Source organism: Chenopodium quinoa, unplaced genomic scaffold (genome assembly GCF_001683475.1).
Source record: "Chenopodium quinoa cultivar QQ74 unplaced genomic scaffold, ASM168347v1, whole genome shotgun sequence".
NCBI classification, from domain to species: domain Eukaryota; kingdom Viridiplantae; phylum Streptophyta; class Magnoliopsida; order Caryophyllales; family Amaranthaceae; genus Chenopodium; species Chenopodium quinoa.
The window spans coordinates 17613805-17632842 of record NW_018742204.1 but is presented as its reverse complement, the minus strand read 5'-3'; the positions used below and the strand labels follow the sequence as shown (position 1 = coordinate 17632842).

Sequence of the window (19038 nt, the reverse complement as noted above, 5' to 3'; positions counted from 1 at the left end):
CATGCTAAAATAAGGTAACTTTATCTAAATTGACGATATTTACATAAAGTCACTATATATAAAAATAACGTAACTATATACAAAAATAGGATAGCTATATAAATTTTGATCATATTTACATAAAGGTCACTATATACAAAAATAAGATAACTATATCAATTTTTAGAATATTTACTTAGAGGTCACTATATACAAAAATAGGGTAACTATATCAATTTTGAGCATATTTACATAAAGGTCACTATATACAAAAATAAGGTAACTATATCAATTTTGACCACATTTATACAGAGGCCACTATATATAAAAATAACGAAGGTCACTATATATAAAAATAAGGTAATTATATAAATTTTGACAACATTGACCATATTTATATAGATGTCACTATTTACAAAAGTAAGGTAACTATCATCAGATAACTTCTCCTTCTCCGGCCTCCTTGTCATCAGATAACTTCTCCTGCTGCTCCTTATCATAAGATAATTTCTGCTGCTCCTCCTTGTCACCACCAAAGGAGTAGTCCACTGGCTCCAAACCCGACAGTCAAAGCTCATCAAACGGACAAACTTTCCTGCTTCACAGTCAGTCATCACCTGTTAGATAGCAGCCAGATTTTGGTAACATTGTAATAGTACCCTCCCTGCCACAGAACTTGCACTGAAATAATGAAAGGGTGATTGATTAGCAACAAGCCAAAAACACAATGTAACTATCACCATTACCAATGTAAGAAAATCCAAAATTTAGAAGGCAATAAAACACAAAAAGCAACAGAATTTTAATAGCTGGAATGGAACAAAGTTAACAGCTCACAGAAAATTTATACATTGTAATATAATTCAGGCATCAAATGTCAATTAAGTGTAAACCAGAAAAATGCAGAAATGCAACACGTGATTCATACATATCAAAGCATCAAACACATTCTATAAGCTGCTGGACATTATTCAAGGCTTAGTCAATACAGATATAACAACAACGTAAGCCATATATCACTTGAACGGACACACTATTATTGAAAAAGATGGAATCAGTACAGCAAATGACTGAACAATAGATAAAAAAAAAGAATTCTAAGAGCCAGAGCAGAAGTACTAGTACAACATCAATACACTATCATAAACCATTCCCCAAGTGCCAATACAAGGCCATCAATTGACATCCGGAAGAAACATATTAAACAAGTCCTAATTCCTAAGCAAATAATCCTAAGATAACAGAATTGCAGAAATTTCATACCAAACTTAAACGCTATATCATGTTGAACAGTTCAATAAATCAGACAGGTATCAAAACAACGAGGAGAAATTTCCAGTTTGCAACCCTGGTGTTCATAATCTTTAAAACATGTTCAATACTCCTGTAATGGATGAAGAAGCTTAAGGGGTATTCAACTCGCTTCTAGCAAATTGGCAAGGCTTCTAATGGAGCTTCTGCCATTAGTTCTAAACATATACTCCTATGACTAAGAAAATAAAAAGATGTACTCCTATGATTTTCTAATTTACTCAAACCTAATTTACTCATTAGAAGATTAATTTTAGACCTAAGTAACACCTCAAATGTTGACAGTCAAATTACAAATTCAATAGAAATGAATAATTCAACTCTCGCAAAATTCAAGCAAACATGCTTTTCGGTCAAAATTAATCGACAAAATTAAAATATAAACAAAGACAATACAATATTCTGATGCACCAACATTTTTCATCATATGTACAATGGAAAAATTCAAATAAACATTAAAAAAATTCATCAATTATCAAAATTCAAATCGTTAAGCTAAAAAAATAACGGAAAAACACACTCACTCTTCCATAAGCGTTCTTCTCGAGGTCATTAGCAAGCAGATCAGCAATGTCTTTCCTCAAAAACTTCTCCGTCGCATTTCATTCGTCGGACAACTTTGATTCGAGTTCTCGTCTGCTTAATCAACGATTTACTGCAATTTCAATCCAAAAAAAACAAAACTCAAAATCAATGAAATGAATCAAAATCTAGCAAAAACGAGTTAAATTTGGTTGAAAAAGTGAAACAAAAATTACGAAATTAAGTACTCAAATCAAGCAAAATAACGAAATTAACACAAATAACTTACTTGATAATAGATTGTAGAGCTAAGAAATTGCTGAAAATCAAAGTAATTGAAGCTAGATTTGAATTAGTAGCATGAAATTGGTAGAAGAATTGGAAAAGTAGGAGAGAGAAAGTAGCAGAGAGAAAGTAGGAGAGAGAAAATAGAGGAGGAAAAAGTTACGTGCAAATGAAGGAGGAGAGAGAAATTGCTATCATTTTGCTTTAATTTGGGGGAAAAATCTGAACCGTTAGATGAGGGGTGAGTAATAGATCATAATCTAGGGTAGAGATTGCATGTTTTCAGTTTTCAGTTTTAATCTTGTTTTCACGTGATCCACACTCTATATATATATATATATATATATATATATATATATATATATATATGCTATATGGTTACAATATATACTCTGTATTAATTAAGTATGACCTTGATATATTATACAGGAGCTTCTACCTACAGAAAAGGTGTCACGTGCCTTATTTTCTTGGAAGCGGAGATGGGTATAAGTTAATCATATGGTGTTACCACAATGATGGTTTTCAACAACACTCGAAGAATACTAGGTATATTGGAATTTTATTTGAAATTTTTGGGTGCACTAGAAAATTTATTTTTAAACTGTATGATTCAATTACTTGAAATATTCGAATTCGATCCAATTTTGTGAGCTTATAAAAAAAACAGATTGGATATTCTAAATTCCAGATGAATTTATTTGACTAGATGACGACCCATTTTGCCGAGATAGAATTTCAATTTGTTTCTCTTGTCGAAATATCAAAAAATTTCAAAGAATCCATCTGGAAGCAATTAAGCAATACATAAACACCCCCTTGTATAGTTGTTTACAGTATATAAAAATAAAATCTGAGAATAGAAGCAACTTGATCACAAAATAGAATAATCATACTCAACTAGTAGTAATCTATTCCCTTTGTGTTACTTCCATTTGCCCAACTTAAAAACCCACGTTCTAACCTTCACTATAATTAGATGCATAATTTCTCCATAAAACGCATCAAATTCATTGCTAGAACTAAACTTCATCAATTCTTCATACGTTAATCATGTTGAAAGACATAAATTTTCTTCCTATAATATACATTGTACTCTTGGTTAACTCAAATTTTTACCAATTAGTAGAATCTTGTCATGCTATTGACAAAGAAGCATTGCTTGATTTCAAGCATAGAATCACTTATGATCCATCAAAGCTCCTCGGCTCATGGCTCACAACCACGGACTGCTGCACCGCGTGGGAGGGCATTGCTTGTGACCCTTCCAACGGACGAGTAATAAACATTTCTCGCCCTAGCGCCATGGAAACCTTCATGTCAGGTACACTCTCCCCTTTCCTAGGCAACCTCACCTACCTTCAAGTCCTCGACCTTAGCGACCTTAGCGAGTTAAGTGGTCCGATACCACCTCAACTAGGTAAGTTGTCTCATTTAACCATTCTTTTCTTAAACAATAATAAGCTAAATGGTTCACTACCCTCTTCTTTTAGTTACCTTCATAAGGTAAAAAAGCTCTGTTTAAGCCGAAATAGCCTCTCTGGCACCCTTCCTTACTCTGTCTTTCAATCATGGACTTCGATTTTGGAAATAGATCTTTCAGAGAATCAATTTTTGGGCCCAATACCATCTTCAATTTCAAACATGAATTCACTAACTAATCTTGCACTTCAATACAACAAACTCTCTGGTAGAATTCCCTACAAGATTGGCAAACTAAAGAGTCTAACAAAGCTATTGTTAACATCGAATCGTATCACTGGAAGTATACCTCATTCAATAAGTAAACTCTCCCAATTACAAGATTTGTCCCTTAACCTAAACAGACTTATTGGACCGATCCCATCTTCAATAGGACAGCTTGCATCTTTGCTAATATTAGATCTTAGTCACAATAAATTAACCGGTGTTTTACCAGATTCCCTAGGCAATCTTTCGAAATGTTTTTATATGAACATACAGAACAATATGATCACAGGTCATCTACCACCAAGTCTAGGCAATCTAGTGAGCCTTGAGCAACTAGATTTGTCGAAAAATCAACTAGTAGGTCCAATTCCTCATGAACTTAATAAGATAAAAGATTATTTGTCAGTACTAAATTTGTCATACAATCCACTTTCTTTAGGGAAAATACCTAGCTGGATGTCGAAGCTTAATAATCTTAGTTATCTAATGTTAGCCAAGACGGGGCTCAAAGGCGAGCTACCCTCGTGGTTATCATCCTCACTATTAGTCCATCTCGATTTGTCGAGTAATGAACTCACAGGGAGATTGCCTACATGGATAGGAAACATGAGTGATTTGTGGTACCTTAACATATCTTGTAACAAATTCTACTCCACCATTCCAAAAGAATTCAAGAATCTGGTATCAATCACAGATCTCGATCTTCACTCAAACAACTTCTCAGGTCCCCTGGATTTTATTTTTGACAAGAACGTCGATGGACCACTAGGACATTACAACTCCATCGATGTTTCTAGGAACAAGTTCACAGGTCCTATCGACAAAAATGTTGGAAACAAGCTCGCCGTGAACACGATAAGTTCATTGATTTTGTCAAATAATCCATTGGGAGGACGGATACCCAAGTCCATAGGCAACTTGACCCAATTGCGAATGTTGGAGATGGTGCGCGACAAGCTTTCAGGGACGATCCCAGAGGAGATTAGTAATGCTGATACTTTGAGGATTATTAATTTTTCGAGGAATTACTTAACCGGAAGGATTCCAAAGAAGGTGATTAATTTAGAGTGGTTAGAAGAGTTTAAAGTCATAAGAAATAAATTGAGTGGCGAAATTCCAGCACATAAGGCTAATTTCTCTGCTTCGGCATTTTTTGGTAATCCTGGTCTTTGTGGTGTGCCACTTCCTGCTTGTAAGCAAGTTTAGTTATTATGATTCATAGTTACAAGTTGATTACGTTTTGTTTTTGATACTTCTTACTATGTGTTATTATGAAATTGTAACTGTGTGATTGTAACAGGCTAAATTGAACTTTAATGACATGAATTATTGTTAATTTGCCTAATACATATTCCACAACTACTATTTTTATCCTACACTATTTTTAGTCTAAAATTGTCGATGTCCCGCTATCAAATTCAGGGAATTTATTAAGTTGCTCGTCAAAACACATATGACCATCTTATTTTCTCCGTTTTTTATTATTGCACCATACAAGTTGGGCACAATTATTTTGATAGTGAGAAAAAGGAAGAGATAGAAAGGTAAAAATACAAAAATGTCTATATGATGTTATGATAAAGTAAATAATAAGTGTGAAAAAGTAAGGATAATTAAACGGGCTAGATTGAATACTTTATCTATTACAATACTAGTAGCGACTAGGATTTAAATACAAACTAATCAATACTTCGTATAAAACTAGTTGCTAATATAGGCAATTATTGACCAATATTTGTACTACTACGTACTAAATCCACCAATCCTTTCACGTGGAATGGGAGAGAAATCCGTAAATTGTACTGCTCTCAGTTTTATCACACTCCATCAAATATATAATGCAGAGATTAGTAAGTCAATTCAAAGGCAGATCAGATTAGTAAGCTTAATAATACCGACCATAATTCAATTCAAAGGCTTATTAATGAAAAATAAAATGTAATTATAATTTATAGTGGCACCTAGTTATCCACATACTTCGTACATTACAACTTTCTCAGCTCTTTCAAGTCATGGGTTTGACCCAACATGATCCCATTTATTCAGTGGGTTGAGTTGGGGTTGGACTTTCAAACCCGAATCTGATAATAATATAATATAACCCCTTTGATTGTTTTTTTGCTAGCTAGGCTACTATTAATATTAAATAAATGGATCAAGTGACCCGTTTTATAAACAAGCTAAGTTGACTTCTATTATATTGAGTATATTGACAACTTGTTTACTAAACTATTCTAATTAAGATTGAGGACATTCAAATTGTAAACACTAAGCTTACACGAATTATTACCTTTGACATGATCGAGGGGTGATGGTGACCCAACACTTATAAAATCCTGGATCCGTCATTGCACGTGCCAACTCTAGAAGTAGTAACACTTGTACTATTCTATTCAACGGGCATGTGGTTTTCATTCTTAGTTATTGGTTACTTCAATCACATCCTTCTCCTCTTGTAATAACCAATTTCCTAGTTTATAAATAGATGCCTCATCTCTCCCTAAACACATCATATATTCAATGCTAAAAACCTACATTATTTCTCAATAATGAAATTCATCATAAACTTTCTTCCTCTCATTTACACCATACTCTTGATTAACACATACTATCCCCAATCAGTAGAATCCTGCCATGCCATAGACAAAGAAGCATTGCTTAATTTCAAGCACAAAATAACCCATGACCCATCACAACTCCTCCGTACATGGCTACCCAACACGGACTGCTGCACCGTGTGGGAGGGCGTCGATTGCAACCCCGTTAACGGCCGAGTAGTAAACGTGTCCTGCCCCGGAGTCCAATCAGGAGATGACTTCATATTAGACACCTCCATGTCAGGTACACTCTCCCCTTTCCTAGGTAACCTCACCTATCTTCAACTCCTTGACCTTAGCAACCTTAAGGAATTAACTGGTCCTATTCCACCTCAACTAGGTAAATTATCTCATTTAACCAATATTTTCTTAAACACTAATAAACTAAATGGTTCACTACCTTCTTCTCTAAGTGGCCTTATTAAGCTAAAAAAGCTCTATCTTAGTCAAAACCGCCTATCCGGGATCATTCCCAACTCTGTTTTGCAATCATTGAAATCGATTTCAGAGTTGGATCTTTCAGAAAACCAATTTTCAGGGCCAATACCATCTTCAGTTGTTGACTTGATTTCATTAACTAGTCTTACACTACATGATAACAAACTCTCTGGTAAGATACCTTTCGAAATTGGTAAACTAAAGAGTCTTAAAAGTTTGCATTTGTCACTTAATCGTATTAGTGGAAGCATACCTGATTCAACAGGTAAACTCTCCAAATTACAAGATTTGTCCCTTAGCCATAACAAACTCACTGGACCAATCCCGTCTTCAATGGGCAAACTTGTTTCATTGCAAGCATTAAGCCTTAGTAACAACAGATTAACTGGTGTTTTACCGAGTTCAATTGGTAATCTTCCAAAAATCCAATATATTTCCTTAGAAAATAATATGATTACAGGCAATCTACCACCAAGTCTAGGGAATCTTACTACATTAATCACCATGGTTTTTTCGAATAACCGGTTGGTAGGCCAGATACCGCGAAATTTTGGCAATCTAAAGAGCCTCATGAGCTTAGATTTGTCAAAAAATCAACTTATAGGACCAATCCCTCATCAACTTACTAAAGTTAAAGATTTGCAAGTACTTAAATCTTTCATATAATCCACTTGGTCTAGTCAAAATTCCAAGTTGGTTGTCCAAGTTAAATCTGTTTTGGCTAATGCTGGCAAAGACAGGGATTAAAGGCGAGTTACCTCGCTGGTTTTCTTCATCATCCATAGGTTATCTCGATTTATCGAATAATAAGCTCACAGGGAAGTTGCCTACATGGATAGGAAACATGAGCGAGTTGTGGTTCCTAAATATATCTTATAATGAGTTCTACTCAACCATTCCAAACGAATTCAAGAATCTTTCATTACTTTCAGACCTTGATCTTCACTCAAACAAGTTCTCAGGCCCCTTGGATTATATTTTCGATAAGAATGTGGATGAACCACGAGGGCATTACAACTCTATCGACGTGTCTAGCAACATGTTCACGGGTCCTATTGATAAAAATGTTGGTAACAAGTTGGCCATGGACTCGATCACTTCATTGATCTTGTCAAATAATCCATTGGGAGGACGGATACCCAAGTCGGTTGGAAACTTGACCCGATTGGAAGTGCTGGAAATGGTGCGCAACCGGTTTACAGGGACAATCCCTGAAGAAATTGGTAATGCTAAGGAACTTAAGACAATAAAATTGTCTAGGAATTATTTGAGTGGAAATATTCCAAAGAATGTGATAAATTTGGAAAATTTGACAGTATTTGAAGTTATAAGAAATAAATTGAGTGGTTGAAGGTTCAATGGGCACTCAAGAGGGGGGGGTGAATTGAGTGTTAAGTAATCGTTGGCTAATTTTTGCTTCTTTTCGAATTATGTGTGAGGAACCAGTTGTGCTGGTTCCCGTACGCAGCGGAATATAAATAAGCAATAAAGAAGACAACAAATTTAACGAAATAAAACAAAGCAATAAAGAACACAACAAATTTAACGAGGTTCAGCCAACTCAGGCCTACGTCCTCCTATCCTAAGTTCTTTATTAATCTACTCCGAAAAACAAAGACAAAGAACACTCTGCTGTTTCCCTACTCCGGGAACCAGCAAACCCCACACTCTACTCCGAGTATGCTCTCAACTTACCCTCGTAAGTTCTAAACGTGTTTGAACTCACAAACACTCACCCAGCCTTTAGCCTCTTTGCCAAAGACTCAATTACAAGATCAAAACTCTCTAATGATCTAACTCTCAAAAGTTAATGTAGAGAAAATATTAAACACTAAATGCTCTTGTATATAACTTGATGAATGGGATTAGTGCTTAAGTATATGCTCTCAAATAATTGCTCTTTTAATTCCTAGAGAGGCACACGAAATATGTGAAATAAGATGAGTTTATATAAGCTTAGATTCCTAAAACCTAGTTTCCTTAAATCACACAATCTTAGAGAATAAGATATATTGTAATTTTAGGAAAGTTTTTATCTTATTTGATTTAATCACAAAGATAGAATCAATTAAGATAAATACTCCTAGTTTTTAGGTAACCAAGAATATTTCATCTTATTTCCAGCTGCACAAAATATTTTCAAAATAATCTTTTCGAAAAAATCTTTTTGTAAAATCTTTTTCCAAAACGGCAGCTCGAATATTTCGTACAGTGAACCTGGTTCCCCGACCTGGTTCCCTGAATTGAAACATGTTATGAAACCTGTTCCAACTTTGTACCAGATTTCATATCATACTTCAATATACTTTTAAGCACTTATATAACCCAAACATGCAAGCATACTACGGAGCATATTACATGAAAACCTAGATAACATATTAAAGCATAAATCGTCTTTTCTTCATGTAATCTTCAAGATTTGAATCTTCCTTGAATACTTCTATTATGAGCAAACAATCTTTCTTCGAAATATCTTCGAAAGGCTTCTATGCTCCAAGTCTTGGAATCAACTCAACTACTGCACATGTAACATGGTTAATGCACAATAAAGAGTATGTGACTGCTGTACCACGTAGCAACCATGGAAACAGTACATACTGGTTCCCTACCAGTACATAACACTTTTATCATATAACTGTTCCCTGTATAAAGACAAGTTAGTTCAATAAGAAAACTCATGTAAGTAATAACTTGTCTGGGGAAACAGTGTTCTATGTTAGCTGGTTCCCCCAACTGTATCGAACACTTTCAAGGACCTGTTTCCCTTAGCTGTTTGTCATCATTCAAAACTATCAATCAAAACCTAAGGGACTCAACAAATTCCCCCTTTTTGATGATGACAAACTTTTGAAGTTCCTGAACCTGTGGACATGCTCAAAAAGAAAACCGTCAAAAACTTCAAGGACTCAAAACTCTTTGGAACAAGTCAGTTAGGCTAACTGGTCCCCTAAACAGAAAATAGAAAATACGAAATAAAAAGACTCAAACTGACTCAATCTAAACTAGCTAAACCTCAAACTGACTCAATCTAAACTAGCTAAACCTTAGGCTTCAACTTCAAACTACTTCCCCCTTTTGGCATCATTAAAAAGTATCCACAAGTAAAAGCAATGTGCACAAGTTAATGTGCTTATCCATACAATGGCATCAACCACCATTCAAGCATTATGCTGCAAAAAGAGATTAGTCAAACAGTTCATACCATAGCAGAGTTAGTAGTTCATACAAGCCAACAAAGTTCAACCAAAGAAGCCCAAATCCATCCAAAAAGAAAGTTCATGGAATGGAGAGAAGTAGACAGACCAACAAAATCAGTTATTTTAGAATAAACATGAGGGTGAGGAAACAAGAACAGAAACAGCATCACTCCTCATCATCATTCTCGTTCCCTTCCTCCTCCTCGAACTTTGCAACATCTTCTGCATCATCATCTGGTTCCTCTTCATCCCACTCAACCTTGTCATCATGCTCTACTTGAACCAATCTCATTATCTTACTAAGCATATTCTCATGGTTCTCCAATCTGTTTCAGAACCACTTCCTGACCTGCTGGTTCCTCTAATTTTTTTTTTTTTTTTTTTTTTTTTTTTTTTAAGAAATCATGAGAGATATGTACTGATTCAGAATGTTCTCCTTGTTGCATAACGAGTGCAAAACTAGCATCACATCAATCAAGCAAGGAGGTTCTTGCTGGTACCCTTTTTCTCTTGGTTCCTGGAACAGCGTCAATGGACTGTTCCTCCTGCACCTTCTCAGTGAACTTCTTTAATTGAGTTACTCTACTTCGTACCATGGTCTTAGCAATGGGTGTCTCCTCATAATAACCAACAATCTCTATTTCATCCTCTTCACTCTGAATTTTCTGAATTTCCTCCAACTTCGGGCTTAAGGACACTTATGCTTCCATCTGATGTTCCCCCTGAGACTGAGCTGGTTCCTTGAGTGAACAGTAACCGAATGAACAATGATGAAATTAAAGCATACGAGAGAGAGAAAGAGAATTTCGAGTGATGATGATTGATGATCTGCACAAAGGGTTAGTGTATATTTTTAACAATGAAGCACAAAGAGAGAAGAAGGAAAGAAAAGAGTTAGTTGAGCCAATAAAAAGCAACTGTAAAGGATATTTTTAAATTAAAATCAAAAATTTGGTAATTTATCTTTTACCATAATTATCTCAACCAACTATAAATAAGGCATATGATATGTTTGCCTTTTATATGGGATTAAATAACTGAAATAAGATAAATTCCTTCCAAAAGGAAATATCTTATAGTAATCTTCCGAAAATAAAAGATATTATCGGATGACATATCAGAGCTGGTCTGCTGTTTCCCTTTGCTGGTACCTGTATAGAACCATGTCACGCTGTTTCTGGCAATTCAGCCTGATTTCACCTGTTTCTTACAACAATGATTCTCAATCCTTTTGAGATTTTGAACCATCTACACAACACTTGAAAGATATCAACATAAGTATGTACACACACTATACAAGAGAATACCATTCTAACCAATCATTGAAGGAAGTAATTGAAGCCAATACCTAAAATCTAACTAGACCTAAAAGGACTCTTAACCTACAAAAAGACTCTCTACACAAAGGCTTTGTGAAGATATCAGCAATTTGATCTTCACTTTTACAAAACAACATCTCCACCAATCCTTTTTCCACATTGTCTCTTAAAAAATGGTGTCTTATTTCAATGTGTTTTGTCTTGGAGTGTTGCACAGGATTCTTTGAAATATTGATTGCACTAGTGTTATCACAAAAAATAGGAACACTTTTATAAATAACACCAAAATCTTTCAGCTGGTTCCTTATCCACAGTAGCTGGGAACAGCATGAAGCTGCAGCTATATATTCAGACTCTGCTGTGGATAGGGCCACTGAATTTTTCTTTTTAGAACCCCATGAAATTAGACAAGAGCCAAGAAAGTGTGCCATACCTGATGTGCTCTTTCTATCAACTAAGAAACCAGCATAATCTGCATCTGTGTATCCAATAAGATCAATGGTACTGCCTTTGGGGTACCACAATCCCAGATTTGCTGTTCCTACAAGATACCTAAGTATCCTTCTAACAGCCTTCAAGTGAGATTCCTTTGGATTGCTTTGAAACCTAGCACACAAACCAACAGAAAACACAATGTCAGGTCTACTAGCTGTTAGGTAAAGTAGAGAACCTATCATTCCTCTATAAAGGGAAGCTTCAACATCTTTTCCCTTAAGATCAGCATCTAATTTTGTAGATGGGGGAACAGGTGTATCATAAGCCTTGCTGTTCTCCATGCCGAATTTTTTCAGCAACTCTTTTGAGTACTTTTGTTGATGGATCATTATTCCATCATCCATTTGCTTAATCTGCAACCCTAGGAAGAATCCTAGTTCTCCCATCATGCTCATTTCAAATTCACTCTGCATAAGATTAGCAAATTCATCACATAAAACCTGATTAGTAGCACCAAATAAAATATCATCAACATAAATTTGTACTACAATCAAGTGTTTCCCCCTGGTTCTTATGAACAAGGTCTTGTCTACTGTTCCCCTCTTGTAATCATTTGCCATCAAGAAATTGGACAATCTTTCATACCAAGCCCTCGGAGCTTGTTTCAACCCATATAATGCTTTGTCCAACTTGTACACATGTTGGGGGAACAGTGCATCTTCAAAACCAGGTGGCTGCTCCACATATACTTCTTCCTTTAAATATCCATTGAGGAAGGCAGTCTTTACATCCATCTGAAACAACTTAAAATTCATGTGAGCAGCATAAGCAATTAAAATCCTAATAGCCTCTAGCCTAGCTACTGGTGCAAACGTCTCATCATAGTCAATTCCTTCTTGTTGATTGTACCCTTGCACCACTAGCCTTGCTTTGTTTCTGACTATAGTACCAAGGTCATCTAACTTGTTTCTAAAGACCCATCTAGTGCCAATGACTGATCTTTCCTTGGGACGGGGAACCAGGTGCCAAACCTGGTTCCTCTGAAACTGATTTAACTCATCTTGCATAGCTAGTACCCAATCAGGATCAGTCAATGCAATTTTATAGTCAGTAGGCTCTACATTAGACAGGAAAGAATAGAAAGCACAAAAGTTTTGAAAAACATTTGTTCTCGTTTGAATCCCCTTATTTATATCACTAATTATTTGATCAGTGGGATGAGAAGATTGATATCTATAACTTTTAAAATTAAGACTGTTTTGTGCTTTCTCATTAAGTTGGGAACCAGCATGTTCATGGATCTCTCCTTCTTCTGAGGAGCCAGGAGGATTCACATTCATGTTGTTTCCTCTATCATTACTTACCTCAGGTTCAGGGGTGGTACCTTCTTCTGTTCCCCCTGAACTCATTACCTGTCTATTATTTGAGGAACCATCAGGACTTGGTTCCCCTTCAGAGTCCTCATTATCTTCATTTTCTTCTCTAGGCACTTCATCATTATCATCTGGTGGAGTATTTGGTAGGCCTAGATCTGCTTGCACTTCATCCGTGGGACCAGTATACTGGTTCCCCGTGAAATCCATCAATCCAGTCACTTCATCAGGTTGTACCTGCGCAATCTCAGAAGACATGTTAAATTCATCAAAAATGACATGGACACTCTCCTCAACACGAAGAGTCCTTTTATTAAAGACTCTATATGCTTTGCTGTGAGAAGAGTATCCAAGGAAGATTCCCTCATCACTTCTAGGATCAAATTTATCAAGCTGGTCCTTCCCATTATTATGCACATAACATTTACATCCAAAAATGCGAAAGTATGTAATGTTGGGCTTTCGACCTTTAAGCAGTTCATAGGGAGTCTTATTTAACTTTGGTCTAATGAGACCTCTATTCAATATATAGCAAGCAGTGTCAACAGCTTCTCCCCAAAAACTCTTTGGGAGACCACTCTCAATGAGCATCGTCCTCGTCATCTCCTCAAGAGTTCTATTCTTCCTTTCTACAACACCATTTTGTTGAGGTGTTCTAGGGGCTGAGAAGTTGTGATTGACTCCATGTTCCCTACAATAATCAATAAAGTTAGCGTTATCAAATTCAGTACCATGGTCTGATCTTATCGAGACCAGCTTGTGGGTGAGCTGGTTCTCCACTTGTTTCACCAATGTTACCCATTCTTCAAACGTTTCATCCTTTGTGTGTAACATCATTACCCAAGTGTACCTAGAATAATCATCAACCATAACACAGACATATCTATGACCTCTTCGACTTTGTACTCTCATGGGACCACACAAATCAATGTGTACAAGTTCGAAGGGTCTGCTGGTACTCAAAACAGTTTTAGACTTAAAAGAAATTTCGACCTGTTTCCCCCTTACACATTCAGAACAAACTTTATCAGCTTCATACTTAATGTTAGGAAGGCCTACAACTAAGTCACGTGTTTTAAGTTTGTTTAGAAGTGTTAGGCTAGCATGTCCAAACCTCTTATGCCAAATCCATTGATTATTGTCAGAAACAGCTCTCAAACAGATGGACTTGTCTTGAGGGATTTTATCTAAGAAGGTGATGTAAACATCATGCTTCCTGGTTCCCTCACATACAAGTTCTCCTGTTTGTGAGTTAACTATGTGACATAGGTTGGCTTGAAACTCAACTATATTACCTTTGTCACATAATTGAGAAATACTCAAGAGATTATGTTGCAAGCCTTCAACATAATAAACATCATCTATTGCGTTAGAAAGTGTCTTACCAACCTTACCTAAACCAGTGATGGTTCCCTTGCTGTTATCCCCAAAGGTGACACTTCCTCCATCAAAGGCCACTAGTGAAAGGAATTGATCTTTATCCCCGGACATGTGTCTTGAGCAACCACTGTCCAAATACCAATAGGTGTCTCCCTTCACTCTAGCCTTCAAGAGCAAATCAAACATTAGTTTTAGGAACCCAAACATACTTGGGTCCCTTTTCAACAACATTAACATCTTGTTGATCCTTTCTTCTCCACACATATTTTACACCCTTGCTGTTCTTATTAGCACTAATTTTCTTAGCTGGACATTCATGTATCTTATGTCCATTTTTACCACAATGAAAACACACATGCATCTCTTTAGTCATGACATACTTGCCTCGTTGATATTCTTTGATCCAGGTGGTTTCTCTGGGAGACCAGTTAGTCCTGGTTCTCTGTCTAGTATAACCAAGACCAACTTTTCCTCTGTTTCCTCTTGATGAAGTCAGGTAATTTAAGGATTCTTGAGCATTCAATAATTTGTCCACATGTCTATGACTATCATTAAGTTCTTTTTCTCTGGTTTCAAGTGTTTTAGTTAACAATTCGTTTTTCTCTTTAAGAAAATCAAAGTTACTTTTTAAAGCTTCGAATTGTAGATTAAGCTTTGAAACCATAGAGTCAATAGACATGTCAACAACCACTGGTTGCTTGTCCTTTTTCAGTTGATTGATTTCCGCATGCAAATCACAAATATTACTTTCATACTTATCAATCGTATTACTGACATCTACACTGGTACCTGTAGGGGAAACAGTGAACTGTGCAGCTTTAAGTGAAGCAATTTCCTTGTGAGAGTTTTCCAGGTTGTAAGCCAATGTTTCAAAGGCCTTCAACAAGGAAGTTCTAGTACACGAATTTGCTTTACTTATAGCTACTGAAAAATCAAGAGTATCACTAGTGGTTGATAAGTCTCTAGGGAACCAGGAGGTCAGATCCTCTTCACCATCAATTGGTTCAAACGATCTTTCCTTTTCTAGTTCCACTTTACACTTGTCCAATTCAACCTCTAGTTCTGCTACTTGATTTTTTAGTTCATAACAGACTCCTTCTAGATGATCACAACTAGCAATAGCAATATTACATTCACCACGTTTTTCTTTTAATTCTCTTTTGCAAGTTATGTATGTTTCACTTAGTTTATAGCATTCATCTAGTAAGGAATCAATACAAGCAAGCATATTTTCTCTATCATATTCATGCATATCTTCTCTAATTTGCTCTAAGCTTACCTTGCGTTCATGTAGTACATCCTTCTTTGCCATAAAGCATTTGTTGAATGTACTGGTTCCCCCTCTGGTTCCTGGACCAGTGCTGTTTTCCTTGATGTTTGTAAAGGCAGTTAGGCAAACATCTGAGTTGGGTGATCCTTCTTCTTCATCTGACCCTGAGTCAGAGTCTCCCCACATGGAAGCTATCATGGCATTCTTGTATGCTTGTTTATCTCCGGATTTAGACTGTTTGTCATTCCACTTAGGACAATCTCGAATAAGATGTCCTTTTTCTCCACACTTGAAACATCCTGTAGAAGAAGAATTAGAGTTAGATTTTTTATAGTTTTTAAAATGCTTACCTTTGAAATTCTTTCTTTGATCTCGAAGAGATCTCTCAAATCTTTTTGCAATCATGCTAATTTCATCTTCATCATCTTCTACTGTTCCCTTAAGCGCCATGCCTCTTGCTGGTTCCTTCTCAGACTTAGAGTCAATCAGCATCTCATGAGTCATAAGGGAACCAATCAGCTGTTCCAGAGACAAGGTAGACAGATCCTTTGCTTCGTATACTGCTGTTACCTTGGCTGTCCATGCATCTGTTAAACTACGCAATAATTTTCTCACAAGATCCTCGTCAGATAAATTTTTACCAAGAGATCTAAGATCATTTACAATAGTCATAAACCTACGAAAGCAATCATTGATTTTTTCATTTTTATTCATGGCAAACAATTCATATTTAGACATGATTAAATCAATTTTAGACCGTTTTACCTCACTGGTTCCCTCAAACGCAAGTTCAAGGGTGTCCCATATCTCCTTAGCACTACTGCAGCCAGATATACGATTTGTTTCGGTCTCACCTATTGCTTGTTGTAGTATTGACATTGCCTTAGCATTCTTCTCCAGCAACTTGTAATCAGCAGTGACCAATTCGCTATCTTTCTTGGGAACCTGGTTCCCCTCAACATCTGTCTTGAAAATGATATTAGGACCATTTTTAACTACGAGCCAGCATTCATAGTCAATACCCATGATAACATTCTGGATCCTGTTCTTCCACCAAGCATAATTATTTCCATTAAACTTGGGTGACTTGTTGTCATAACCGATTGCACTTAATTCTTGAGTACTCATTCTTAACTCCTCTAGATGTTACTCTTTCGAGAAGCTTAGGCTCTGATACCAATTGAAGGTTCAATGGGCACTCAAGAGGGGGGGGTGAATTGAGTGTTAAGTAATCGTTGGCTAATTTTTGCTTCTTTTCGAATTATGTGTGAGGAACCAGTTGTGCTGGTTCCCGTACGCAGCGGAATATAAATAAGCAATAAAGAAGACAACAAATTTAACGAAATAAAACAAAGCAATAAAGAACACAACAAATTTAACGAGGTTCAGCCAACTCAGGCCTACGTCCTCCTATCCTAAGTTCTTTATTAATCTACTCCGAAAAACAAAGACAAAGAACACTCTGCTGTTTCCCTACTCCGGGAACCAGCAAACCCCACACTCTACTCCGAGTATGCTCTCAACTTACCCTCGTAAGTTCTAAACGTGTTTGAACTCACAAACACTCACCCAGCCTTTAGCCTCTTTGCCAAAGACTCAATTACAAGATCAAAACTCTCTAATGATCTAACTCTCAAAAGTTAATGTAGAGAAAATATTAAACACTAAATGCTCTTGTATATAACTTGATGAATGGGATTAGTGCTTAAGTATATGCTCTCAAATAATTGCTCTTTTAATTCCTAGAGAGGCACACGAAATATGTGAAATAAGATGAGTTTATATAAGCTTAGATTCCTAAAACCTAGTTTCCTTAAATCACACAATCTTAGAGAATAAGATATATTGTAATTTTAGGAAAGTTTTTATCTTATTTGATTTAATCACAAAGATAGAATCAATTAAGATAAATACTCCTAGTTTTTAGGTAACCAAGAATATTTCATCTTATTTCCAGCTGCACAAAATATTTTCAAAATAATCTTTTCGAAAAAATCTTTTTGTAAAATCTTTTTCCAAAACGGCAGCTCGAATATTTCGTACAGTGAACCTGGTTCCCCGACCTGGTTCCCTGAATTGAAACATGTTATGAAACCTGTTCCAACTTTGTACCAGATTTCATATCATACTTCAATATACTTTTAAGCACTTATATAACCCAAACATGCAAGCATACTACGGAGCATATTACATGAAAACCTAGATAACATATTAAAGCATAAATCGTCTTTTCTTCATGTAATCTTCAAGATTTGAATCTTCCTTGAATACTTCTATTATGAGCAAACAATCTTTCTTCGAAATATCTTCGAAAGGCTTCTATGCTCCAAGTCTTGGAATCAACTCAACTACTGCACATGTAACATGGTTAATGCACAATAAAGAGTATGTGACTGCTGTACCACGTAGCAACCATGGAAACAGTACATACTGGCTCCCTACCAGTACATAACACTTTTATCATATAACTGTTCCCTGTATAAAGACAAGTTAGTTCAATAAGAAAACTCATGTAAGTAATAACTTGTCTGGGGAAACAGTGTTCTATGTTAGCTGGTTCCCCCAACTGTATCGAACACTTTCAAGGACCTGTTTCCCTTAGCTGTTTGTCATCATTCAAAACTATCAATCAAAACCTAAGGGACTCAACAGTGGTAAAATTCCAGTACATAAGGCTAAATTTCCTGCTGCTGCATTTTTTGGTAATCCTGGTCTTTGTGGCGCTCCACTCCCTCCTTGTAAGCATTCATAAGTATAGCTCATCATTAAATCTAGTTATTATGTATACTATAAAGTTTATTTTGCTTCATTTTTATTAAATTCTAGTTTCAATTTATAGTTGTATTATTTGTGATGTATTAATTAAGTAAATTTGTTGTGCAAACTTTTTAGTGCATCTTCTTTTTATTCTAATTTGTGAATTTTTGCAGCTGTTATTATACTTTAATCTCTATATATAGTATAAGCTTGGTGACTCTTATTCAAACCTTAGAAACCATTGCAAAATAAAAAATTTGAAATTGGAGGTGATCCTGAGATTGATTCTCATCACTCACCCTTATGAAACTCTAAACACCAAATAAAAAATTTGAAACTTTCGCACAGAAAGTAATGCATTTAAATAAACTGAGTATGTATATATGTTCTTCTAATCTATCTTTTTCAATACAATACATATTCTTTTAGTTGTTTAATAAAAATGAACGTGTTATATATAGGTTTGAACTAGGGGTGAAACAAATT

At 35.8% G+C, this 19038-nt stretch overlaps 1 protein-coding gene, 1 long non-coding RNA gene and 1 pseudogene across 2 annotated transcripts; 2 read left to right on the top strand and 1 right to left on the bottom strand.

Annotated features, from left to right (window-relative positions):
- Positions 1–284: 284 nt before the first annotated feature.
- LOC110694846 lies at positions 285–2374 on the bottom strand. Its single transcript, XR_002505957.1, has 3 exons — positions 2102–2374; positions 1815–1945; positions 285–660 (listed from the first exon to the last, which is right to left on the bottom strand). It is a non-coding gene; the product is annotated as an uncharacterized LOC110694846 (long non-coding RNA).
- A 734-nt stretch (positions 2375–3108) lies between these two features.
- On the top strand, positions 3109–5157 carry LOC110694760 (probable leucine-rich repeat receptor-like protein kinase At1g35710). The gene has a single exon (XM_021871962.1). It carries the CDS (start codon positions 3151–3153, stop codon positions 4990–4992), a length of 1842 nt encoding a protein of 613 aa, XP_021727654.1. The 5' UTR covers positions 3109–3150; the 3' UTR covers positions 4993–5157.
- Positions 5158–6186: 1029 nt separating this feature from the next.
- LOC110737530 lies at positions 6187–18547 on the top strand (annotated as a pseudogene).
- Positions 18548–19038: the final 491 nt, after the last annotated feature.